Genomic DNA, 26132 nt, shown 5'->3' with positions numbered 1-26132 from the left:
CTTCCGGCAAATCTGGCCTTCCAAATAAATGTTGAGAAATTCTCCTTAACCACATCACACAGGATTGTCTTTATAGGCTGTTGTATAAACTTTTTGCAGTAAAAGGGCTTTTTGTCACAGGAAAAAGATGGATTTTTATCTGAAAACTTTCCCAAATTAGTCTTAGACTTCAGTCAGAGAGTATCTGATAATCCAGAGGTTCATGACTTCTGTGATTGTTGTGATTCCTCTGGCCAGTTTGCACATGAGAAAGATTCAGTGGGTTCTAAAAAATGCATAGATCCAATATTTGCTTCCTTTGGAATTTCAAATTCCTGTACTGGGCTTTGTGGAAGAAAAGAAAAAAAAGGAAATGCATTGGTGGAGACTCCATGTACAAGCAAAGTCAGGTCTCCCCTACCTCCAAGCCAATGTCTAACTACAGACATCTTGAGTTTTAGTTGGGAGTAGTTGGGTAAAGGAACAAGGGCTGTGGAATTCCACAGACAGACCAGACCACATCAGTATAAAAGAGTTGTGGGCTGTGATCCATGCCTTAAAATCCCTTTAATCATTTGTGGCCCCAGGACCTCTTCAGGTGATTACAGTCCACACTACAGTGATGTGTTGCATAAACAAGCAAGGGGGTACCAGGTTGAACTATATGTGTAGGCTGGCTGTGATAGCTTGGGAGATGGCTCTTCAGCACTCTTTAACCCTTCCAAGCATCTTTTATTCTGTAGTGGCAGACAAGTTGAACAGGACTAGGACAGACCCTCACAAATGGAAATTGAATGAGGGGAGTCTTCCAGTAATTGACTCATTTGTGGGGGACACCTCAAGTGGATCTTTTTGCCTCCTTTCAAAACAGACAACTGAACAAATTCTGCTACAAGTCTCCATGCAAGCAGGCATGGAAAACAGATGCATTTTCATTCCAGTAGACAAGAATTTTCCTTTATGCATTTTCACCCTTTCCACTGATATCTGGTGTAATTCTGAAGATTCACAGAGACTCTCCCATAATCATTTTGACTTCCTTTTGGCCCTGGCAACATCCCTTCCTATGGAATTAGCCAAGGGCAATTACCAAAAGCTTACTCGCAAATTGAACCTAATCACATAAGGCAGGGGTGTTTGATGCACCCAAGTCATAAACATCTTCAATTCTTATTCCTTGTAGGCATCTCTTCCAGAGGATGTGCAGCAGGTACTAAAAGAGACAAGAAAACCTGCTACTAGGAAATCTTATATTGGCAAGTGGAAAAGGTTTTCATGTTGGTGCATAGCCAATAACCAGAGCCCTATAAGGGAATATGTTCCGGCAGTGCTCAACCATTTGTGTGAGTTACTATCCTCTGGCTTCTCTTACTTCTCTAGTGAGGTGCATCTTCTGGCCATCTCAGCATTTCTACCCCATAGATCTTCCACTTTCTTCTATTTTTAGTGAAACTGTTTCTTAAAGGAGTTTTAAACCTGAGACCTCCTCATAAACAGGTTGCCCATTCCTGGGATCTTTACCTTTTGCTAGAAAATTAACCATCTGAGCCTGCACATCAAGCTGACTTAATGTTCATTAAATGGAAAATTGTTCTCATTGCTCTGACATCTACCAGAAGAGTATGTGAGTTGCAAGATCTCATGATGGGTGAATCGTATCTGGTCTTTTATAGAGATAGGGACTTATTAAGAGCAAATCCCTCATTCAAGACCAAGGCTGTTTCAGAGTTCACTGTGAATCAAGTTATCAGTCTTCCAATGAGCTAGCCAAATCTTCAGAAAAGGAAGAAATGAGTTTACTTACTTTGGATTTGCATAACCAGCTCAGTCCTTTAGAAAAACTGATCAGTTAATTTCTCATATTATGACAAAGAAAGTACAACATATGTCAAGGCAAGGTATTTCTTGATGGTTGTCCTCACCTATTGCCATTTATTTCCACCATGGTAAACCAGTTCCAGGCAATATAAAGGATTATTCTCCTACAGTCTTGTCGGCTTTGATGGTATATTGGAAAGGGGTAGACTGTAGAATTATTGTAGAGGCAGTTACATGGTCCTCTTTACATACCTGTACACAGCATTACTTACTGGATTCTTTATCTAGATCCAGGACAGGCTTTGTTAGGATCATTCTCCAGTGATTCTTCCATCCATGTCTTTCCTCCTCCTAGGCTGCATAGGCTTTGGCAATCAACCTATATAACAAACCAGAACAAACTGCGGAACTGTAAAATTGTACACCAACACCAACAGACCACAACTCCAAATCAGGTGCAAAGTTTTTATTGGTTTAGCTCTTTCTTCTCATGATGGAGACTTCCTCAGAACCTTCTGTGGGAATGATGAATAGAATATAGTATAGTTGTACGCGTTGCACTTTCTCATAGCAGTAGATGTTTGAATTTCTCACTGCTGCAGTAGCCACACCCTCTCTTCATCCTCACTATTTTTATAGAATTACTTGTTGGGATATACAATTCTGTTATTACATATTTTAGTGGTTCAGGATGAGTATGCTGCTTTTCCCTATGTTGATTTTCACTTCACAGGGCTGCCCAATCAGCAGTCAGAATGAAGGTGTAGAAGGAAGACAGAGCTTTTGTAAGCTTGACTGGTTGTTTTGTCCCAGGGAGGACACAACCCATGTAGCCAAAAAGCTACTTCAGCAGTGAAGAATTTGAACATCTACTGTTATGAGTAAGTACAACTTACACAACTTTACTTTACTTCATTCTCGTGCAACTCAACAGGAGCAATTACCAAAGGCTTCCTCATGGAGTAAACCTACTCACATAGAACAAGAAATCTCTCATTTACTACTCCATTCTGAACCTACAGATGACTGGATAATAAGTTTTGGATTCCTTTTAGGTATCTCTTTACAGAGATTTTTCAACAGGTACTAAAAGAAGAAAACCTGTTACTAGAAAACCGTATCTAGCCAAATGGAAAACATTTTCTAGTTGGTGCCATATAGAGACAAGAACCGATCCCAGGCAGAAATGGATTGGTTCTCAGTACCCGTGTGGATTGCTCAATTCTGGCCTATCTTACACTTCTGTCAAAGCAGACCTTTTGGGCATTTCAGCTCCTCTCCCATTAGATCGTTTTCTAAGTGAAGCAATCCTTGAAAGGGGAGTTGCATATTCGCCCACCTAGGAAAGAGGTGGCTTCATCCTGGTATCAGAATTTATTCATGCCTAAGGCAGTACCTGAGATCATTGTAAATCAGACTGTTCTCCACCCACTTCAAAAATAAATAAATAAATAAATAAAAAACAGAGGAGAAAGAATACTTCATTCCTTTGGTGTTCACAATCATCCCAGATACTACTTGGAAGAGACAAAAGATTTCATACTAGTGAAACGGATCTTTATTTTCTGTGAAGATAAGAAGAAAGGACAACCAATTCCAAATAGACAATATCCAAATCATTATCACAGACTGATTCTATTATTCATACCCTGGAACCCCCCCACCCCCAGAATGTTAGGGCACACTTTCCTAGAGCCATGGCTACTTCTGGGGCTTTTTGGAAAGGGGTGGACTCCAGAGCCATTCTAGAAGCAACAGCTTGGTCTTCGGTACACAGTTTCACTAAACACTACAAGACGGAGTCCTTTTCCAGAGCCAGAAGAGGATTTGATAGATCTGTTCTCCAAGCTGTTCTGAATTCTGGTCTTGCATGTTCCACCAAATCTGTCTAAGCTTTGACACTCATTCCATATAGCTTTATTTTTTTATTATTTGTTTGGTTTCAGGAAATCCTGACTGGGAAAGAACCCATTTTCAGAAGAAGAACCAAAAAGAAAAACTCCACTTTTTTTTTTATTGTCTTGTGTTTTTTAAATAACAGAGGTATACAAATACAGTTCAACATACAACATAAAGGGATAAAGAAAAAAAGGAATGCCTGTGATCACAGCTGGGGAGTATAATCGGAATTGCAGTACTTTTCTTATAGAATAAAAGGGAAAGGTGGCATGAGATATGCAAAATTAAAAGGTTGGCAGTAGTGATCTAATGATGAACATTCTACATTTAAGTAAATGCACCATAATTAAAATGGATACTGAAATATATTACTTTTGCTGTTCTAACACTCCCTTCATTCCCTTTCTCTTATTTTTCCATAACTCCTACCCCCTGGCTGGGCTGGGGTGGGGTGGGATCGCATTCATCTTTTTCCTGTTATGACATAGGATTAGAAATTTGGACTTGCCGTGCTTTCTGTTACATCCTCCCTTACTTAAAGACAAGAGTGCTGTGAATTTTACTCCCAGTATGCCCTGTTTGAAAACAGCATACTGTCTTGCTTTAATGGATGTATGGTTTGTAAGGAAGGTGTCCAAAAACGTTTGTATACTGAACAGATGTCTAGTCCTTGGGAAGATATGTCTCATATGGCTTTATGCTACTCCAGCACTGATCTTTTCGAACATCTGCATAAGTTTACTATTCCTTTGCAGGTAGTAAAGTTGTGTAAAGAGGTCAGTTAGGGTTACATTTTTTCAATGCTCAAAAGGCTAGATTGATCTCTTCTGGGCTGTCTATAGGAGATTAAGTACAGAGAAAGGGCTGCCATTCTGTCTGGATATATAAGATATCTGAGGCCACTGATGTTTTTAGTTTTGAATCTTACTTTTTATTTTATTTGCGTTTAATTTTTCTTTTCCAGGAAAGCCCTCTTTCAGTAAGGCCTATGGCAAAAAGCTTCTACAAATACACAAAAAATAAGCTGGTATACTTTTAATGCACCTAAGTTACACAGAAAAAAATACGGAAATGTACATTAGATATTATAATGCAAGTGAAACATGGTCAGCAAAAATGGAAATAACAGTAAAACCTAATACAGTGATAACAAAAAAGACTTTGAAAAATACAAAAGGAAATTATAAAGAGGACATAATTGATATTAAGGTAATTATTAAGTAAAGGAATAAAACGTGTTTAACAAGGAGAAAATTTTCTATGAAGAGTAATGAAATATGCATTAACATTTTAATAGCTGACAAAGATGGAGAGAATAGGCAGATGTTAAGCACTGACTGAAAGTAAAAATGGTTGAGGAAAACTGGAGAGGGTTTTGAGAGGAAAGGTGTGAGTTAAGAAATGAAAAATGCTTAAAGAAAAGTGATAGTGATGAAAAGGAGAGTAGTCAAAGTACAGCAGGCTTTATAAATTTTTAAGGTACAACAGAAGTTATGATAGAATGTGGTGAAAGGGCCAGACAGATATTAAGCAGCGAGACAAAAAAATAAGTATGATTAAGCAAAGCTATAAGACAGATTTTGAGAGGGGTAAGTTATCACTTAGTTAAGAAGAGGGGTTTCAACTTGAGTGACATGTTTAAACAGATTCATGCCAAAAGGTCCAATTATATTCAATAATGGGTCTGATGAGATACGAGTAAATGGGTGTTAAGACTCCCCTTTATCTAATGGAGATATCTTTGGAAATTAGAAGAACCAGATAGAAGGCTTTCCAAAGTACTCTGGAGACATGAAGCTCAAATAACAAGGAATTATGAACATGACTGTTTAAATCCATTAACAACAGTTCTAATTGGACCTATATGGTGTGCGAAATTGTATTGTTTACCAAAATGAACTGCGGCTACATTTTTAACATTTAATTTGAGACCATTGTCCTTGCAGTGATTGTTAATACAGTCTGACCCATGTAGGAGCAATTTAGAGGTAGTGGAAAATCAGTCATCATCATCCCCATTTACAGTTGTTTGCAAACTTTAACCATAGGGCTGGAGTGGTGGCCTGAAGGTCTGAAAAGTAGATACCAAATAGGAGACTTTTCAGTACTGTTCCCTTTGGCACACCACTGGTAACTCTTCTTTCATAAGGAGTAGCTGTGATTCTAACCACATGGGTTTTGTCAGACAGTGAGCTATCTACTGCACAAGATAAGGATTTATATTTAGATTTTCATGTCTAGTCAGTAATGTCTATATAGTGAAATAATGTTAAAGGGCTTAGATATGTCCAGATATGCTCTTATTGTACTGCATAACCACTAAACACTTCTGCAAATACTATTTCAAATAAATTAATGAAGCTAATGAGTAAGAGTTTTCCTTTGGCAAACAAATTGATGAGGGTCCAGGGTTAAGAGAGATTTTCAAAGTCCAGATTGAGATCTGAGATGATGCATTCCATCACTTTCCCATATGAAGTTCATGAGATAAATGGATTTGTAGTTACCAGGGTCTATTGTTGGATCATCTTGTGTAAGAGCATTACAATGGCTGTTGGCATCAGTGTATAGGCTGAAATTAAAAAGGTTAAGTAGGTATTCATTTAGGCCATACCTGATACTGATTATGGGACAACCTGGTGTATCATCAGGGCCCATTATATGGATATTCCACTATAGTGGTTTGTTTTTAAGTTTCTCATATTTGTTGCTGATAGGGACTGCCTTATCCATACAGCTGTTTAAGTGGGAGTAGAAGACAGGGGCATAGGCAGCAGCTTTAACAATGTGATCCATCAGAGGAGGATTATAGCAGAATTTATTTAGGTCATCACATTTACCTTTTATCTTCATCAATCTCTAATTTTTTTATGTGTTCTTACTCATGTGTTAGTATTATTTTGTAGCTTTTCTCCCCAGGCCTTCACTTAAAAGAGTCCTGTGCACCAGTCGGATTGCTGTTGTCAGCAAATGTAAAATTAATAAATGTAGCTTAAGCTTTGGTTTTGAGAAGTTAGTAAACACAGAGATGTTTACAGGGAAGTATGTCCAGCTTTAAAGGGAAAGGTCACTAATTATCATCTGATTTAACATGGCAAGATAATACATATGGAGATGTGTACGAGGTGACCATACTTGTGAGGTCTAGATTAAGGATATTGGATTCCACTAATAGGATGTTTAACTACATGTAAAAGAGAGTTAGCTTTTAAAATGTTAAGGAAGCATTGGGCATGATGACTTTTTGCAGATTTATTGATGGATAATCGAAGGCCACCAGCTAAAAGGTGTTGGATTTAATAGGAATTTCAGCTAAGGTATTAAGATAGCTATCGTGCTCCGGAGGAGACATCAAAGGTATTCTGCGGTTAGCTATGAAGGAGTAATTAATCTTGTTTTTGGTGATTTAGCCAACTAGGAGTTCAAATGTGGTATCCCAAGGAATCTTTTATGATGTAGTGATATTCTTGACAGATACTGATACTCCCCCACAATTGTCAGTAAGTGTAAAGGACGAGAAAAGCACTAATAAGCTCAGCAGAGAAAGTCACTAGACTTATATTTCTGGGTAACTTTCAGTAACTGGCTAGTAAGTGCACTGCCTGGATGACAGGAAAAAAGAAATACAGAGGACCTGAAAGAAAACCCGCTACAAAAGGATGAGGAAAAAACAATAACTGGGAGGAATACTGCAGCTGTTCAGTAAAAAGCAGTGGAAACTCCAGACGTGACTTCTAGTAACCTAGGCAAAAGTATAAGACAACTGCACATAGACCTGATAAAATTAAACAGAACACTGATGGAGTATATCAACTCCAATAACAAAAAAAGAATGGAAGAAGCTTTAGCTAGATATTCAGATGAGGTGATAAAACTGCAAAAATCAGAGATCGAAATGAAGAAAAGGCTGGCTGAATATGAGACTACCCAAGAAGAGATGTTTCAAAAAATAATAAAATTAAAGGACAGAGCAGGTAGGGAAAACCTGAGATTTTTCTGCTGTACCAGAGAAGCTGGAAAGAACCAACTGTATTAATTTTATTAAAGCACAAATAAGCAACTGGACTGGTATTCAACAGCAGGAGGAGTTAGTGGAAAGGGCACATCGTGTGTATGCTCTGAACCTGGCTATGAGAAAGCAGCTTAGGACCGTTAATAGTAAAGATGCAATCCTACCAGCAGAAGGAGTTGATTCTGACAAAACTGTGGCAGAAGAACGAAGTACTAAAAGTTAATAATTAATAATAGTTACTCACTGTACACCAGGCAGAAGAGGAGTACATTTCTTCCATTATTCAGGGAATGTTGAGAAGCAGGCATGAGATTCAAACTGCTGTACCCAGTTACCTCTAAAATATTTTTCCCAGGAGAGACCATTTTTGATGCAGTACATACTAGAGAGGAAACACAAAAGTTTGTCCAACAAAATGTGAGCTGTGATACAGAAGGAAATTCTGCTTCTTGTTCTTCTGATAATAAAGAATATAGAAAGACTATGCCAGTGAAACCCTTTCCAGTGTTTCAACGGAAAGTGCTTGAGAGAAGGAAAAAAGCACAAGAATTGATTAGAAGAATTGAGAGTATATTGGAAATAGAGACAGGATTTGGGAGATGGTGATGAACATGAATAAAGCCAGTAGCGGGAAATTGATAAATGTGAGATTACAAAGCAATAATTATATTTGTGAAACATGACAGAACAAGAAATTCTGGAAATATTGGACTTTTTTGGACTTGTTAAACATTTAGTGGACTCGAAAGCATATGCCTTACTTCATGTCATTCATGTTCAGAAAAATAATTGGGGGTAGAGAAAGGAGAAAGTTAAATGTAAGTAAAACCTTTTTTCGTAATAGTAATATTTCCATAGTGAATGATTTTCTTTGCATGGTATAAAATAAAGTTTTCTCAGTTATTTTTAAGTGTAATGGAGATACTAATGTAAACAGGTGCTCCTGTTTTTTTTTTCTTTCTTTCTCCCTTCTCTCTCCTTGTTCAGTTTTAAGAAATGTAGGGATAGCAATGTAAAAATAAAAAAGAAGAAGAAAAGTCTGTATAAAAGAGCATGACAAATGAAAAATTAATGTATTTTTTCATTCTTGCATAGGGGAATGACTGGATTAAGGCTGTTATCCTGATCTAGTCACAAGTTTTAAGAGAAAGCAAGTAAATGAAAAAGAACATTGAATATTATAAAGTTTTTTTTCTAGCAAATAAATGTATGCTTAGTAGCAATTCTATATCTGGTCCTCGTGTCTCCATGGAGACATTCTGATGAAGAGAAATGGGTAGGAAATAATGTTTTCTGAAAGCGTTCAAGTGTTTTCCCAGCTGGGAGAGCTGTAAAGCTAAGAGAAAACCAGACAGCACTTAGTTAGAAGCACAGGGTGTACCATGCATGTTAGCATGGATAACCTTTCTTTTAAGTTAACTCAAGTTTGTGAGTGTGGCTGTCAGTTTGAGACACTTGTTCCTTGTGTGTTAGTATTGAGTTAATAGGTTTTAGGGGGGTATTGGGGATGTTTTTTTTTTTTTTTTTTTGAAGACTTTTAGTAAAACAAATGTTTTGTAAGATGTGACATAGGCTCAAATGGATATGACAAGAATCAACTCTATAAAAGATCAACCTGCTAAACAGTGTATGCATGTGCCACAAAAGCAGGAACTAGACATGTAACAAGAAAAAGCTGTTATATGTAAAAGGTGGGAACAATAACTTTTTAATACAATGATACTTTCTGTAATGTCTTTAAATGTCAGTGGTCTCAAAGATAAATACAAAAAAGTAAGAGTAGTGAACTGTATTAGAAATGTAGATTGCAAATAGCTGTGCTACAGGAGACACATTTGGAAAGAACTGAACATGTGAATTTGATAAAGAAAGGTTTTCAGGATGGTTTCCAGCGAAATACCTGTGACAAAGCAAAAGAGTACTTATATTAATTGCAAGAGGAGCTCCTGCAGTGATAGAAGAGGATAAAAAAGATAATGGTAGATTTGTAGTACTAATGGGCTACTGGCAAGGGAGGAGGATTACACTGGCATGTATTTATATTCCACCTAAAACTGCTATAATGGAGCTTAAGAACATTCTGAGAAATAATCAGCTTTCAGCAAGGAATATTACTTATAGATGGGTTCTCAAATTTGATTTGCAACAGTGAAGATGTGTTTGGGGGCCCACAAGGGAAAATATAACAATGGAGGGTAGATTTTTGAAGAAAGTTACGAAAATACTTGGAATGCAAGATGTGAATTCAGTACTAGGTGTTCAGACTGAATTTACATATTCCCCAAAGATTCAAGAACTGGGCTAGGCTAGCCTAGATAAAATTTACATTTCTCAGGGATATGTGCGTATATTTGATGGTCTCGATACGCACCCAATAACTATTTCAGATCATGTGCCAATAATAGCTAAAGTAAAAATGCAAGGTTTTTCGTCTTTTCCCGGTTAGGGGTCGCCACAGCAGATCACCGGTCCACTTATGATTGCCAGTGGATTTTTAGGGTGTCGAGTTGCCAGCCCTGCACCCAACCTTCAGAGAAGGCACACACACACCTCCCTGCATGTCTTTTAACGTTCAGTCGATCGCAGGGAGGACTTGCAGACTCCACACAGAAGGCACTCCAGCCGAGAATCGAACCGGAGAGCCTCTTGCTATGAGGCGACAACGCTAACTGATGTATCACCGCACCTAAAGTAAAAAGTAAAAAAACAGGGTAATGAAATAAAATGACACGCTGCCACATTCCCACCTATCTGCTGAAAAGAGATGAATTTAAGGAATTTCTAGTGGAAATTATTCAGGAGCTTTTAGAGAAGATAGAAATTTCTTCTGAAAATATAGCTAAGGAGTGGGATAAAATTAAAGTTGAGTTTAAAAATAGGGTGGAAGTAAAAGAAAGGGAGATATGGTTAACAAGTAACAAGAATTATTTAGAGGGACTGATAAATGTTAGTGTTGCAAAATAGGGGACATCCCACAGAACAAGAAGAGGAGCACCTGCAAAATAATAAACAAAATAAGGGATTACCTTGATAATGTGCATACGTTTAGAAAGATTGATGTTAAGCAATTGTTTTTAGATAACTTAAGAGCACAGAAACTTTTAGCACAGTGACTCAGTCAGCAGAAAGTAGAAAGGACTGCCGCCAAGCATAGAGAACCAATAACAAGGAAGATAAGAGATTCTGTAAAATTATTATAAACATTTCGGAAATTCTGTTTAGCTCTGTAGAATGCACAGAAATATGTAAATCAAGAAAAGCAACAAATGGAAATGTTTATGGAAGAATTAAATATGCCAAAGTTAAAGGCGGATGAGGCTCAATTACTAACAGGATAGGAGGAGACGAGATAAAAATGATGATGCATAACCAATCCACATGGAAGTCCCCAGGAATAGATGGTATTCCTGTGAACTTTTGGAAGCTAAGAGGGAAAAAAAATGACAGATTTGGAAGGCTCATAGGTTGGTACTAGGCTATCGGCCCTAGGGCCTATACAAGCCTAGCCATAACAATTCACTGACTATTTCTTCCCACACTGTTTGCTTCCCTGGACCCCTGTCTAGCAGGGTGACTGACTAGATCCCCGGGGTGAATTTCCTTTCTCCCATCCAATCGTCAAGGTTCCTTTTGAAGACGGCCAAAGAGCTCTGCTTGACATGTATGGGCAGTCAGTTCCAGAGTCTGGGGAGTCTCTGGGTCAGGAATCTATCCCTCCAGCATGTTTTGTTTATTGTGATGACAAGATTTGTGTCCCTGGAGCGTGTGGCTCTGAGGGATTGGGATTTCTTTGTGTAGCATGTCCAACAGCTCTGGGTTTGTCATGGCCTTGCATGTTAAGCAGAGATTGCCTCTGAATAGACGATATGTGACAGAGAATAGCTGGAGTTTTCTAAGGCGGTCAGCATAGGTCATCTGCTTTTTAGACCTGTGATTCTTTTAGTGAGGTATTTCTGTGGCCTTTCCAGTTGTTGCAGATGTCTTGAAAGGTACATACAAAATGGGGCGTTGTATTCTATAATGGGTCTAATGAGTGATGAGTACAGTGGGACAATGACCTCCTTTTTTCTGGATGAAAAGCCCTTAGTGATGAGGTGTGCCACATAGAATGATTTCCTGACTGTTGTGGCGATGTGGTTATCGAAGGTGAGACCACTGTCCACCTGTGTCCCTAAGTCTCTCATCACACTTTTGGTGTTTAGTGTACTGCCACCTATGTGGCAATTCACGGGAACATGTTTTTTCCCCAAAGGAGATAACTATACATTTCTTGGCATTGGTTCTGGCACCAAGCATCTGTTTCTGTAATGCCCTTTTGTAGAGTATCCACATCATTTGGGGATTCAATAATGGCTCCCAGTTTGCAGTCTTCTGCAAACTTTGTTAGCCAGAGTCCCTTAGTTTTGGCGTGTACTTCATAGAAGTAGATGCCAAACAAGAGCGGTCCCAGGACTGAACCCTGAGGTACTCCACTTGTCACTTGTCTGGAGCTGGATTATGAGTCAGCTACTTTTACAGTGTGGGTTCTGTCAGTAAGCCAGTTGGCAACCCATCGAGTGATGTTAGGGATTAATGCCCAGCTTAGTAAGTTTATCTATGATTCCAGAGTGGGTGATGGTGTCAAAGGCCTTGGCGAGGTCCAGATAGCCTGTGTGGACTGCCTTACCCTCTTCCACGGTATTGGAGACTGATTCGAAGAAGTCAGTCAGGTTCAGGAGACAAGATCGGCCCTTCACGAACCCAAACTGGGTGTGGTCCAATGTTTGAAGGTTGCCACTGTCTTTGTTTATAAGTTCCATGATAATACGTTTGATGGCCTTGCAGATCAGTTCAGTTCAGTCAAGATCAGGAAGGTTTTGTTTAACAGTATTTTAAGAGGTGGAGAAATACCAACATCCTTGAAGAAAGCAGTGGTAGATGTAATACCTAAAGTGGGTAAAGATCCATCAGATCCAGCTTCCCATTTCAATACTAAACAATGATTATAAAGTGATTGTCTGTAATGGCTAAAAGAATGGCAAAAGTGATGCCGACTGTCCCATGAGGGTAAGTTGGTTCACACAGCCTACTTGGACCTCGCCAAGGCTTTCGACACTATCCCCCACTCTGGAATCATAGATAAACTTACTAAGCTGGGCATCTCTACGTCACTTGATGGGTTGCAAACTGGCTTACTGCCAGAACACACACTGTAAAAGTAGTTGACTCCAAATCTAGCTTCCAGACAAGTGGTGTAGTGTAGGGTTCTGTCCTGGGACCACTCTTGTTTGACATCTACTTCTCTGAAATACAGACCAACACTGAGGAACTCTGGCTTACAAAGTTCGCAGATGACTGTAAGCTGGGAGCCATTACTGAATCCCCCAAATGATGTGGATATACTACAAAAGGGCCTTACCCAAACAGACACTTGGTGCCAGAGCCATGGGCTCAAGCTAAATGCCAAAAAATGTATAGTTGTCCTCTTTGGGAAAAGCCACGTACCTGTGAACTACCACATAGGTGGCAGTACACTAAACACCGAAAATGTGATGAGACCTAGGGACACAGGTGGACAGTGGTCTCACCTTTGATAACCACATAGCCACGACAGTTAGAAAATCCTTCTCTGTGGCACACCTCATCACTAAGGGCTTTTCATCCCGAAAAAAAGAGGTCATTGTCCCTCTGTACTCATCCCTCATTAGACCCATTATGGAATACAGTGCCCCGTTTGGTATGTACCTCACAAAACATCTGCAACAACTAGAAAGGCTGCAGAAATGCATCACAGAAAGAATCACAGGCCTAAAGCAGATGCCTTATGCTGACCATCTAAAGAAACTTCAGATGTACTCTGTCGCATATTGCCTACTCAGAGGCGATCTCTACTTAACATACAAGGCTATGTGAAACCCAGAGTTGTTGGACATGCTACACTTAAAGAAATCCCAATTTCTCCGAGCCACATGCTCCAGGGATCTTAATCTTGTCATCACGATGAATAGAACATGCTGGAGGGATAGGTTCCTGACCCAGAGACTCCCCATACTCTGGAATAGGCTGCCCATACATGTCAGGCAGAGCGCCTCAATGGCCCTCTTCAAGAGGAACCTTGACGATTGGATGGGAGATAGGAAATTCACCCCGGGGATCACATCAGTAGCCCTGCTAGACATGTGTCCAGGAAAGTAAATATTTGTGGGAAGCAATAGCCAGGGAATCGTTATGGCTAGGCTTGTATAGGCCCTAGGGCCGATAGCCTAGTACCTGCCTATGAACCTAATTGATAGATATGAGATCAGTGTGGTTTTGTGGAAGGGAGGCAAACACTTGACAACATTAACAGAACATTGATGATCCAGAGGGAAGCAGAATGGGAGAAAATACCACTGTTGTTGGTGGGTCTTGATGTAGAGAAAACATTTGGCAGAGTAAGTTGGGACTTTTATGAGCAGAGCAATTGAAGCATTTGCATTCCCTGATAAAATTATAAGGTTGATTAGGAGGATGTATGAGGGATCAGAGGTGAAAATTAAAGTGGGTGGATTCCTCTCTGATAATTTCTGCGTGAGGTGAGGTACCAGGTAGGAGTGTCCTGTTTCCCCTTTGTTATTTGCATTATATTTGGAAACACTAGCAAAGAAAATAAGGGACTCAGAAATTCAAGGATATATTTGATATGCTAGTCAAGAAAAGGTGTCTGTATTTGCAGATGATGATATTTTATACCTGATAAAACCAGGAAAAGGACATTACAGTGTTGTGGAACATTTTGAGACTGTTTCAAATCTTTTCAGGATACAAAATGAATGAAGCTAAAACTAAGGCAATAGCGCTAAATTATGTACTCTCACAAATTGGTTCAGCATTATCCATAGTTATGGGAACATCATAAAATGTATTTAGGACTGTGGATTAAAATGATTCTGGTATGGCAGCTAAGGATACGTTGGAAGAGACTAAAAAAAATAATACAAAAACTGAGAAATTGGAAGCTCTGTAATATGGATATGGATAATAAGAAACGAGCACTTAAAATGTCTCAGTCCCTTTAGTCTTATGCACAGGTAAGGCATATTTTTATCAACCAGAGGAGAAGTTCTGGATAGCAATTTATAAAGAGCAGAAGGATTTTATCTCTGAGGGGAAGACGACAAGAGTCAAGTGGGATAAGCAAATTATTCCACTAGAATAATGTGGATTGGGATTGCCCTATTTGAAGGGATATTTCAGAGTTGGACAGTTAAGGCTGCTGTACATAGCACAAGCAGAAACGTATAATCCTGTCAGGACTGGTGAACTGGCAGTGGCCATTCACTCCTTTCCTCCCTATTCAGCACCTACAGACACCCTAGCAACTTCTCAGAATCTGGTCACCTGCATTGTAGTCAGTGCTTTATCCATCTACACCACAGAGCTGGCATATTAGATGTGGAACTTAACAGAAGTCAACTAGTACAGTGTGATTTATTGCTCATCATGCAGTGATATTTAACTTGGCTTTGGTAATATTGTTTTTTATGAACATTTACACACTGAATTTATTCACATACTTGCTTCCTTCTTAAGTGAATAAGGACTTTTTATGTGCTGTTATTAGGGGATCCAGACATTCCTAAAAGCCATTTTACCTGTTGATTGAATGAGAGGAACTGGGCTTGCCTTAACAGAATTTCCGTTTTTATGATTGGAAAGTAAATTGTCTTCTGTAGTACAGATGCCTTGTTTCTGATGCTGTTGAGCAGACTGAAATGTACCCATTACTTATGTTCTCTTTATAGGTCAGAGTGCATATTCACCATTGACCCATCTACTGCCAGAGATCTAGATGATGCCTTGTCATGCAGACTTCTCCCAGATGGTAGGTACATTTTCCTGCATTTGTTCCTTTTCACATTATTTACATTTGTCATATTAGTATTTTTGGAAAGTTTAGACGTGAGTTCTTTGAGTCAGAGATCATTCAGGTTGCTTTGTGCTATTACTCGCATGTCAGTATCCTAAAATGTCTCCTGCGGAGTCATAATTACATCCATCTGGAGATGATTTTAAATCCCCTAACATTCAGAAGAGGAGGGATTAGCAGATTGTGTCTTGCACTTCTTGTTGCTGTTTCGAAAGAAGTCAAGAAAAATAATTCCCATTGTATGATTGCCTGTACTGTGCAACATAAACATCAACTTTTTCACACTTGCAAATCTTTGAACAGTAAAGATTACTGTGAAGGGGAATACATGAACAGATGTATACCTTTTCTGAAGAGGAATACACGCTCACAGACATGCACCTTTTCCGAAGAGGAGTACACCCACGGACATAATTTTCCAAAGAGGAATACATGCACAGAAATATATATTTTCCGAAGAGGACTACACCCACAGACATACCCATTTTCCAGGAATACATGTTCAGACATATATATTTTCTGAAGAGGAATACACCTACAGACGTGCCCATTTTCCAAAGAGGAATACATGCACAGACATATATATTTTCTGAAGAGGAATACACCTACAGATGTGCACCTGTTCCAATGAGGAATGCACAGACAGATGAACACCTTTTCCAAACAGGGAATGCATGCACAGATGTACACCTTTCCTGAAGAGGAATACAAACACAGATGTACATCTTTTCCGAAGGGGAACGAATGCACAGACATGCACCTTTTCCAAAGAGGCATACACTCACACACATACATACACCTTTTCTGAAGAGGAATGCATGCACAGGTGTGGTGTACATCTTTTCCGAAGGTGTTACATGCACAGATGAATACCTTTTCTGAAGCGGAATACATGCACAAATATACACCTTTTCTGAAGAGGAATGCATGCACAGATGTACACCTTTTCTGAAGAGGAATATGCACACAGACGTAGACCTTTTCCATGGAGTAATGCATGCACAGGCGTACTCTTTTCCTGAAGAGCAATGCTTGCACTAACATACACCTTTTCCGAAGAGGAAAGCATGCACCAATGTGCACCTTTTCAGAAGAGAAAAGCATGCATTGACATGCATCTTTTCCGAACAAGAACACATGCAGAGGCATACACCTTTTTTGAAGAGGAGTGCATGCACAGACATGCACCTTTTCCAAAGAGGAATACGCTCATGGACTTGCACCTTTTCCATTGGTAGTTTTTTTCCAGACACTTAAAACAACAAGGTTCTGTGTTAAGCAAAATATAGGTAACTAAATAGTGTAGAACTTGATGTTGCAAGAATTCAGAAATTATACTATGACCCCCCCCTCCCCGAGGAAATTATGCAATGGTTGCCTTGCTTCATACATTTTAGATTTTAAGAGGTGGTAGAATAAACATTTTTATTATCTTAAATTTAGAAAGCTGTGGCCACTAGTTTCTGCAGTGTCATTCATTAAAATGACAACTCCCTGGTGAACAGACTGATTATGATCACATCCACATTACTGGGTAATTATTAAATCCAGCTTTGAAAAGCAATGATTTCACTGTGCAATTAAGTATGCTTCTCATGTGCATGATGGAGAAAACTGCTGAGGAATGGCAGTTATCCTGAAGCCCTTCACCTGGGTCAGCCCATTTCATATTTTATTAGAAGCTCTTGTCATAATGAGAATTTTTCCACATTGTAAAATGTTTAATCTGTCAAGACTTTTAATCAGCAGCTGTGGCCAGTTTCTTGAAACAGTTTTAAAGATGTGATGTAAGGCATTGATTCTGTCTGTTAGTAGCTGTGCTGCATGCTTTTCACAGTGTGCTGTCCCGGTAGCTCCTGCATTTGTTTGGTAGATTGTGATAGTCTGTTGCATATTAAAGAAGTTTCAGTTAACACACTTTACTAGTATGTTTTATTCTGTTATTTGATTGGTAGAGTAACTAATTCAAGAGGTCTTTTGTACCAGACACTAAAACTGAATGTACAAAAGCATCCAAGTAAGAAAGCGGGCCTACTAGCAATTCCACTTGTCCAAAATGATACTTATTAAGCTGTTAAACATTTTTGTATTATTCCAAATTTACTAAGATGACTTCAGAATAGAATTGGTTAGAAAACCAACCCCTTACAACACATGGGGTTTAAATCACAGGACGAAAATTATCCAGTCAGGTTTGACTTTTATATAGTTACACACAGTACCAACATATTTGAGATGCTGTAAAATGCTTGCATACCTTATAAAACTGAAGTGATGTTCTTCGTGTTTCACTTTTGCAGTCATTACATTTGGGTAATCTGCTGGCAGGTTGCCCTCAGTCTGCCTGATTAACAAAGTCTTGGGTCCTGCATCGTTTACTGTCCCTTCTTCCATGACATCAGGTCGTCAGGGGTATAAAACATGCAGCCAAAGCCATTACATCAGTCTTTCTTGCCGCGCGGTGCCCGAAGCAGAAGCAGTTTGCAGGTGCCGGTTGGCTGACTCCTGAAATTTTTGTTTTTGAGTTTCAGAACCGAAGTCATCAACTAAAAGCTAAGTACCTCATTGGGGAAACTTCTTGCTCCTTACCGATGTCAGTAAAAGTTAATAACTGTATTACTTGTGGGAAGCAAATACCTCATAATGGTTTTCATTTGTACTGTATTCCTTGCCTAGGCCCTGACCACAACGTGCCTTGCTGTCGGTTTTGTGCTAAGTTTAATCAACGCACTATTAAACATTGGTATATTTTTGCTTCTAAATATTTTGGCTCGAGATTTAACTATCCAGAAATGTCGTCGGTTAGCAATCTGACTACCGGAATACCTAAAAAACGCAAAGACAGAGACAGACTGTCGAGGTCCATAACCGACGACGAAGCTTCTCCTAAGCCAGTTGCCAGTTCGCCGGTACTCAGTGAGGCGCTTTCGCAGTCCCTGATACCCGCTACTTTTGATTCGTAGGTGTCTATTGAGACCCATTTGGAGTCCGGTATGCCGCGAGATACTTTAAGTATTGAACCCGCAGATGTCTCTACCTTAGATGGGTCCGGAGCCACTGAGAAGGCACCGGCTTCTGAGGGTGTTTTCAGGCCTAAAGATTTATATATTAAATCAACGCCATCTTCAAAACTAAGGCCAAAAACTACTTCTATGTCTAAAAAAACCAAAGCTTGGGCCATGTGTACAGGCCCCAATGCCTAAAAAACAATTGATCAAAATGGCTGAGAATTTAATTACCTTGATCAGGGGTACCCATTCCCCTCCTGCAAAGAGGCCTAGGCAAGGCACTGACTATGAATCTTCAGATCAGGTTTCTTTATCTTCTGGTTCCTCTTCTGATCAGGAAGTATCTATTCCCACTTATGAGGACTCTGATGCAGAAGATTCCATCCCTTCTGCTTTTCCTGAGAATTTTTCTTTTGGAGAAACTTTGCATACCTTAAGGGAACACTTTCACTGGGAGAGTCAGGATTTCTCAGAATCTGAAAAGAGACTTGAGGATTTCCTTCTTCTCCCTCAGCATAGGCCTTTGGCTGTACCTCCTGTTCTAGACATTGTTGATGATGTTTTCTCAGAGTCCAGTATGACTCCTGATTCCCTGCCTCCGGCTCCTAGTAAGCCAGACAGATATTACAGGGTTCCTGACTCCCACAAACTCCTCTTTAAAAACCCTACTGCTGACCCTGAAACCATTTCTCAGGGTCTCAAGGGCATTAAGGCTTCTACTGCTAAAAATCCTACCCTTTCTGATAGAGATTCCAGGGCTCTGGATAGATGGGGTAAGAAGGTTTACACGTCTGACACCTTGGCAATCAGGGCTTTAAACTGTCAATTTCATATGCTTAAATATCAACAGCATGTCATGGGTTTACTTAAACAGAAAATTATGTTGATTTCTGACTGTGTGGAAAATAAAGAATTGCAGGATTTATTACATTCAGCTGAACAAGTTGGAAAACATACTTTGCAAAGTGGTTTTGATTCCTTGGAGGCCTCTTGCAGGGCTGCTGTAATTGGATCTGTGATAAGAAGGCATGCTTGGCTCAAGGAGCAAAATCTGCCTGACCATGTTAAAGCAAAATTGTTGGATGCTCCTTTACAACAGGACAGTCTATTTGGTAATAAGGCTGAAGAAGTTTTGAAAAAAATGGAAGATAAAGCTAATTCTATGCAAACTGTAAAATATTTCCTACAAGTGCAACCACCCAGGTTCAGTAGGCACTGGCCTACTAAGAACTGGTCCTTTCCAGTACCCATTCAGGTCAAACCTAGACATTCCAAAGGCTTCAGGTTTCAGTTGCAAGGAACGTATAGAACAAAGCAATGGGGTGCCACCACCTTCAAATCTAGTAACAAGGCACCTTCCTATGGTAAACAGTCTCAATGACTTTCCACTGCAGTCACCAAGCACTTATCTTTTGGCCGTCCCGTTGAGGGGAAAACTGGCACTTCATGCACGAAACTGGCAACTGATTACCCAGGACAAGTGGGTTTTAAATATAGTATCCCAGGGATACAGATTTCATTTCCACACATTGCCAATCCCAAACTGATGGCCAGATCTGTCTCCAAATCAGTGGGCAGAGGTCCAGAAACAAGTTTTGTCCCTCATGAATATGGGGGCTATTCATCCAATACCAGAAAAGGAAAAGGGACAAGGTTTTTATTCAAGACATTTCCTGGTACCCAGAAAAGACAAATCAAGGCGTCCAATTCTGGACTTATCCATTCTAAATACATTTCTGGAAATTCCAAAATTCAAGATGCTGACTCTCCAACAGTTACTACCTATGCTAGGCAAGGATGCCTGGTTGGTAACTCTAGACTTAAAAGAGGCTTACCTGCATATCCCAATTAGGGAATCTTGCAGAAGATACCTCCACTTCAAAGCAGGCTATTTGCATTACCAGTTCTCTGCACTGCCCTTTGGCTTATCTGCTGCGCCCAGGGTCTTCACAAAGTGCCTGGCACCAGTAATTGCATTTTACAGGCAAAGAAATATTCAAATTTATCTATACCTGGATGATTGTCTAATTCAGGCAGAAAACAAGGACACTCTTCTAAAACATCTGGCTTTTGTAAAAAGGCTTCTAACTTGTCTAGGGTACACCATAAACGAAAAGAAATCACAACTGGTACCCTCTCAAATAATTACATTCCTGGGTGCAAGCTTGAATACAACTGCCCAGATGACTTACCTTACACCAGAAAAACTAATTCAATTGATGACTTACTTCAAACAGGTGACCACAAAAACCCAGCTATCTGCAAGACAAATTCTGCAGGCCTTGGGGTTCATGTCCTCCTGCATTCTTCTAATTCCATATGCAAGACTGCATATGAGGAAACTTCAATGGTACCTAAAAAGCTTATGGAGTCAACATTGTCACAGCCTGGAAACAATGATTCCTATCATTCCTTGCCTGCAGCTAGAGTTCCTATGGTGGGCAGAGGCCACCAAAACAAGGGACTGTCATTCATTCCACCCCCTGCCGCCCAAACCCTGACTACAGACGCATCAGATTATGCTTTGGGGGGGGGGGCGCATCTGGCAGGGAGATGCATTCAGGGCCAGTGGAGCCCAAATCAAATGCACCTACATAAGGAATACATAAAGAATACAGAAAGAGATAGTAGCTGTACAGAATGCTCTGACAGCCTTCAAGGACTATCTTCATCCAGGACAACTACTGATAGACAGACAACACCACAGTCATGTGGTACATAAACAAGCAGGGGGGTACCCATTCCTACCCCCTTTGCAGACTAGCCATGGCATTGTGGAACACGGCCTTGACGTATCAAATACATCTACAAGCTCAATTCCTGCCAGGAAAGCAAAATACTCTGGCAGACGAACTAAACAGAAATCTTATGGACTCACACAAATGGAAACTGAATCCACAAATCTTCAGCATGTTGACATGCAAATGGGGGAGCCCAGACATAGATCTTTTTGCCTCACCCCAAAACTATCAGTTGGACAAATTCTACACAAGAATTCATCACAAAAAAGCTTGGAAAGTGGATGCTCTATCCTTCAGCTGGAAAAACCTATCAGTCTATGCCTTTCCCCCTCTGCCTCTGCTCACCATGGTCTTACTAACTGTCAGACAGGAAAAACCAAAAATGATTCTGATTGCTCCAGACTGGCCTCGCCAACACTGGTACCCGCTCCTATGCAATATGTCGCACCTTCCTCCGTGGTACCTGCCTCAGACACCTTACCTACTGTCTCAGCAGAACTATCAAATTCTGCACACTCTGCTCTAAACTCTGAATCTTGCAGCATGGCTAATCAACTAATTTCACCAGTTACATCTCTCAGCAAACCTATGATGGATGTTATTTTGGAGGCTAGAAGGCCTAGTACTAGAAAATCTTATGCTGACAAATGGAAAAGATTCTGTGCCTGTAACCAAGCACAAGGAATAAGCACAGCAATGCCCAATATTCCTCAGATTCTGCAATACTTAACTGAGATGCTTCACAAGGGCCTATATTTTTCTTCCATACAAATCCATGCCTCTGCCATTTCAGCTCATTACAACACAGAGCCTCCCCTCTTTTCTCATCCTCTGCTAAAGCAGTACCTCAGAGGGGCCAAAAATTTAAGACCTCCCAGGAGAGCATCAACTCTTGCATGAGACCTCAGTTTTGTTTCGGAAAAACTCACTCTACCTCCTTTTGAGCTAGCTGCTACTGCAGATCTAAAATTTCTGTCTTGGAAAACAGCTTTTCTTTTAGCAGTCACTTCAGCTAGAAGGATTTCAGAACTACAGGCTCTTATGGCAGTGGAGCCTTTCATTATTGTTTACCCGTGACAGGGTGGCTCTCAGGACCAGTCCATCCTTTATGTCTAAAGTGGTATCTAGTGTGGGCCTTAATTAGACCATTCATCTGCCAACTTTCTTCCCAAATCCACAGAACAAGGGTGAGCGGATTCTGTATTCATTGGATGTACACAGACAACTAAGATTCTACTTGGACAGGACAAAATCTCTAAGAAAATCTGAACAATTACTGCTGGCATTTGCTGCAGGGGCAGAGGGAAAGGCTATTTCAAAGCAGAGTATTTCCAAATGGATAAGCCATTGTATTCGTTTCTGCTATATGCACCATGGTAAACCTGTCCCAAAGAGGATCAGATCTCATTCCACCAGGGCTGCATCTACTTCTGCAGTCTTTCTCAGTGGGGTTCCTACCAGAGACATTCTAGAAGCTGCTACCTGGAGCTCAGTTCATACGTTCACCAAACATTACCATTTACCTCTCTTCTCTAAATCCAGAGCAGGCTTTGCCACTGCTGTCCTGCAGGGCCTTATAGCTACTCAAATTGCTATATAAATCCATCCTCCCAACCATAGCTTTGGGAATCTACCCAAATGTAATGACTGCAACAGTGAAACACTAAGAACATAGTACAGTTGTGTACACTTACCATAAATATAGATGTTCAAGTGTATTCACTGTTGCAGTCCTGGCTACCCTCCCTCCCTCCAGCCCCCTGTTTTTCCTCTAAATATACTTCTCATTTCTGTTAATATCTTTAAAAGCCTTTTTGGTGTATTTGCTTTTGTTTGGAGGTATGTTTTGTGTTTTTTATTCTATATATATATATATATATATATATATATATATATATATATATATTTTGCTGCCCATTTCGGGGGCACCTGACATCTGGGGCAAGAAAAACTGATGTAATGGCATTGGCTGCATGTTTTATACCCCTGACAACCTGACGTCATGGAAGAAAGGGCAGCAACTGATGCAGGACCCAAGACTTTGCTAATCAGGCCAACTGAGGGCAACTTGCCAGCAGATTGCACAAATGTAATGACTGCAACAGTGAATACACTCGAACATCTACATTTATGGTAAGTGTACACAACTGTACTTTATTTGTTAAAAAGCTTAACTGGGTGACTTGCAATTTATTTTATTTTATTTGCAATTTGATTACCGGGGACGTCCACTGGGCCGAATTGACCCATTTTCAGTGGAGGCCTGGGGAGAAAAGCTCCAAGATGCATTATACAATTTAGATACAAATGATAGTTAATATTAAAAATCTTATCTAGAATGGTTACTCATAAATGCATTCAATATCATGATAGTTAACAAATTCATTAAGCTTGAAGGTAGGGATCACACAGTTTCATTTGAGGAAAACAGATATGGGTTAGGTGTTGAAACGGTTTACATAAAAATCCTTTTAAGAAAATGTAAATACGCTTTACATACACACATCAACAGTAGAATGCTATTTACAAGGTTGGGCTGTGTGAGGGAAGCTGTAGGAAGTGAGAGCTTAGAGAGAAGCTATAGAAATTGTTGAGAGCTTAGATAGGCTCATAGGAAGATAACTATGAGAGTTGTAGAGCTTGGGAACCAGAGCGAGAACCCCCTTGGATTAGGTTGGGTGAAGGCAGGTACATTTCCATTTAGTGGACAGGTGTTTGAATAGTTGGGCTTTGAAGTTTTCTGAGTTTGGTATGGTTCTTAGTGTGGAGGGAAGGGAATTCCATTTTTTGCCTAGTGAGAAAGATAGGAGAAGTTGGCCAGCAGGACATTTAGGTTTATAGATATTAAGTTCTGATTTTCAGATCTGAGAGCTCTGTTGGGTGTATAAGGGGGAAGGATGTTAGTTAGAACGGGACATTTTGTTGGGTGAAATATGAGTCTAAGTGCAGTAGTGAGTTGGAGATAGTCTAGGTAGTTTGGGAGTTCAAGCCAATTCAGGGATTGTAGAGTTAGGCAGTGATGGGCGGTATTTTTAGATTGAGGCAAATTTAGAGATTTTGTTGTAGCAGTTTTCTAGTTTAGAGGTGATAGAGGAAGACAGGTTGGTTAGGAGAGGGGATCCATATAATAAGAAAGGAAGAAGATAAAAGTTGAGGCCAGAGTTTGCCTGGTGGAGTTGGAGAGAAAGCAATTATTCCTATACAGCATACCTAGCTTTTGGTGGGTTTTCTTAATATTTTGTTGAATATGAATATCAAACCTGAGGTGTTCATCTACAGTAATGCCAAGTAGTTTGGCAGATGGGACTACTTCTATAAGTGAGTTGGTTTGACTATAGACTTTGAAGTTGTTTTTATCGTAGGAGAGGGTCTTTGTGGGTGGGAATAGAAGAATCTTTGATTTATTTGCATTGAGAGAGAGGTGGTTTTGGCACATCCAGTTTTCAGTTGTTGAGAAGGCAGTTTGGGTTTTAGTCAGCAATTCAGAGAGGTTTGAGGCAGAGCAGACTAAGGTTGAATAGTCTGTGTATTGAATGATTTTAGCATCAGGAATAGCAGTGTGAAAGTTATTGATCAATATGTTAAAAAGCACTGGCCCAAGGATGGATACCTGTGGTACACCAGTTGGGGTAGGTAGGAAGGAATAGATGGAGTTCTTCCATTTGACTGCCTGTGATCTGTCTGATAGATAGCTGGAGGACCAGGATAAAGCATTATGTGAGAGATTAAGGTTTGAGAGATAACAGAGAAGGTGCTTGTGGGAAACAGTATCAAAGGCTTTGGACTGATCGAGTAAAACAGTAGAAACTAAGTGGCCTGAATCTTGGGCTTGATTGACAGTTTCCATGATATGTAGCGGATTCCTTGTTTTAAAAGGACTTGAATGTTACTGTTTTGAGTCTTGAAATGAATGCAGACAAAGGAGAAACAACCACATAACCAGAATCAACCAGTGGTATTTAAACATTTCCTGGAAACTACTTTAATGAAATTTGCTAGCTTCAAAGCTTGCTAGAGATGATTTTGTTCAATATGCTGTCATGCAAAGTGCAGTGTGTACTGTTCATGCTAAATTTTGTGTGCTTGCCTATGCTGATTTGAACAACATTTGCAAATGTGATTAAAGCTTTTAGAAAGTTATGTAACCTGATGTTGAAACACTGTACTTTGCTCCTGATACATATATCGTCTGAGAATGACCTTTAGCATGGGTCTTGTTGCTTCCTGTTGTCTGTCGTTGTGTTAGCCTCATGTCAGTCACCTTAGTTGTCTGTGATATTACTCCTAGAGCCATTCATGTTTATGTTGTTCCCTTAAGAAATACATAAATAAGTAGTTTTGTGGCAGTTGTGTATGCGGACGTAGTAGTCCTTTGCAGAGCTGATCGTAAAACAGTCAATCTAGAGTCGCTAGGACATCTCATGCACTGCTTAATAACAGGCAAATATAATTTGGCCCAGCAGAAAGATAAGCCTTAACTTTTAGGTTGCCTTGAAGCAGTTTGAGATGATTGAGAAATGTCTTTGACAGACTAGGAGACTTTGGAAATGGTCATGTATTTTGTATATATCCGTGTCCTTCTGGTTTCCTCTCTCATTAAATTGCCTTCCTGCTTTAGGGATCAGAAATTTTTCTAATAGTGGTTTTCAGGTCAGCAAACAGTTTTGCCTGTAAGATGCTTAGCTGATGATAGTTGCATCCTTCCTCAGCTGTATCATTATCAGTACCTGAGAGCACAGTAGTGGCAGTAGCTTGGAATCCTTGGCCACCCCCACCCCAGTATAACC

The 26132-nt window shown here is 39.9% G+C and overlaps 1 protein-coding gene across 2 annotated transcripts in view; it reads left to right on the top strand.

Annotated features, from left to right (window-relative positions):
• DIS3L2 (DIS3 like 3'-5' exoribonuclease 2) overlaps positions 1-26132 on the top strand; it is a 4570298-nt gene that overhangs the window by 2414362 nt on the left and 2129804 nt on the right. For both annotated transcript variants that reach the window (XM_044070680.1, XM_044070679.1), the window contains one exon: positions 15472-15551. In XM_044070680.1, coding sequence (XP_043926615.1) covers positions 15472-15551 — 80 coding nt within the window. The remainder of the gene's footprint in view (positions 1-15471; positions 15552-26132) is intronic.

Source organism: Protopterus annectens, chromosome 4.part1 (genome assembly GCF_019279795.1).
Source record: "Protopterus annectens isolate FY-2018-M chromosome 4.part1, PAN1.0, whole genome shotgun sequence".
Lineage (NCBI taxonomy): Eukaryota > Metazoa > Chordata > Ceratodontiformes > Protopteridae > Protopterus > Protopterus annectens.
This window is presented reverse-complemented; position numbering and strand designations above follow the sequence as displayed.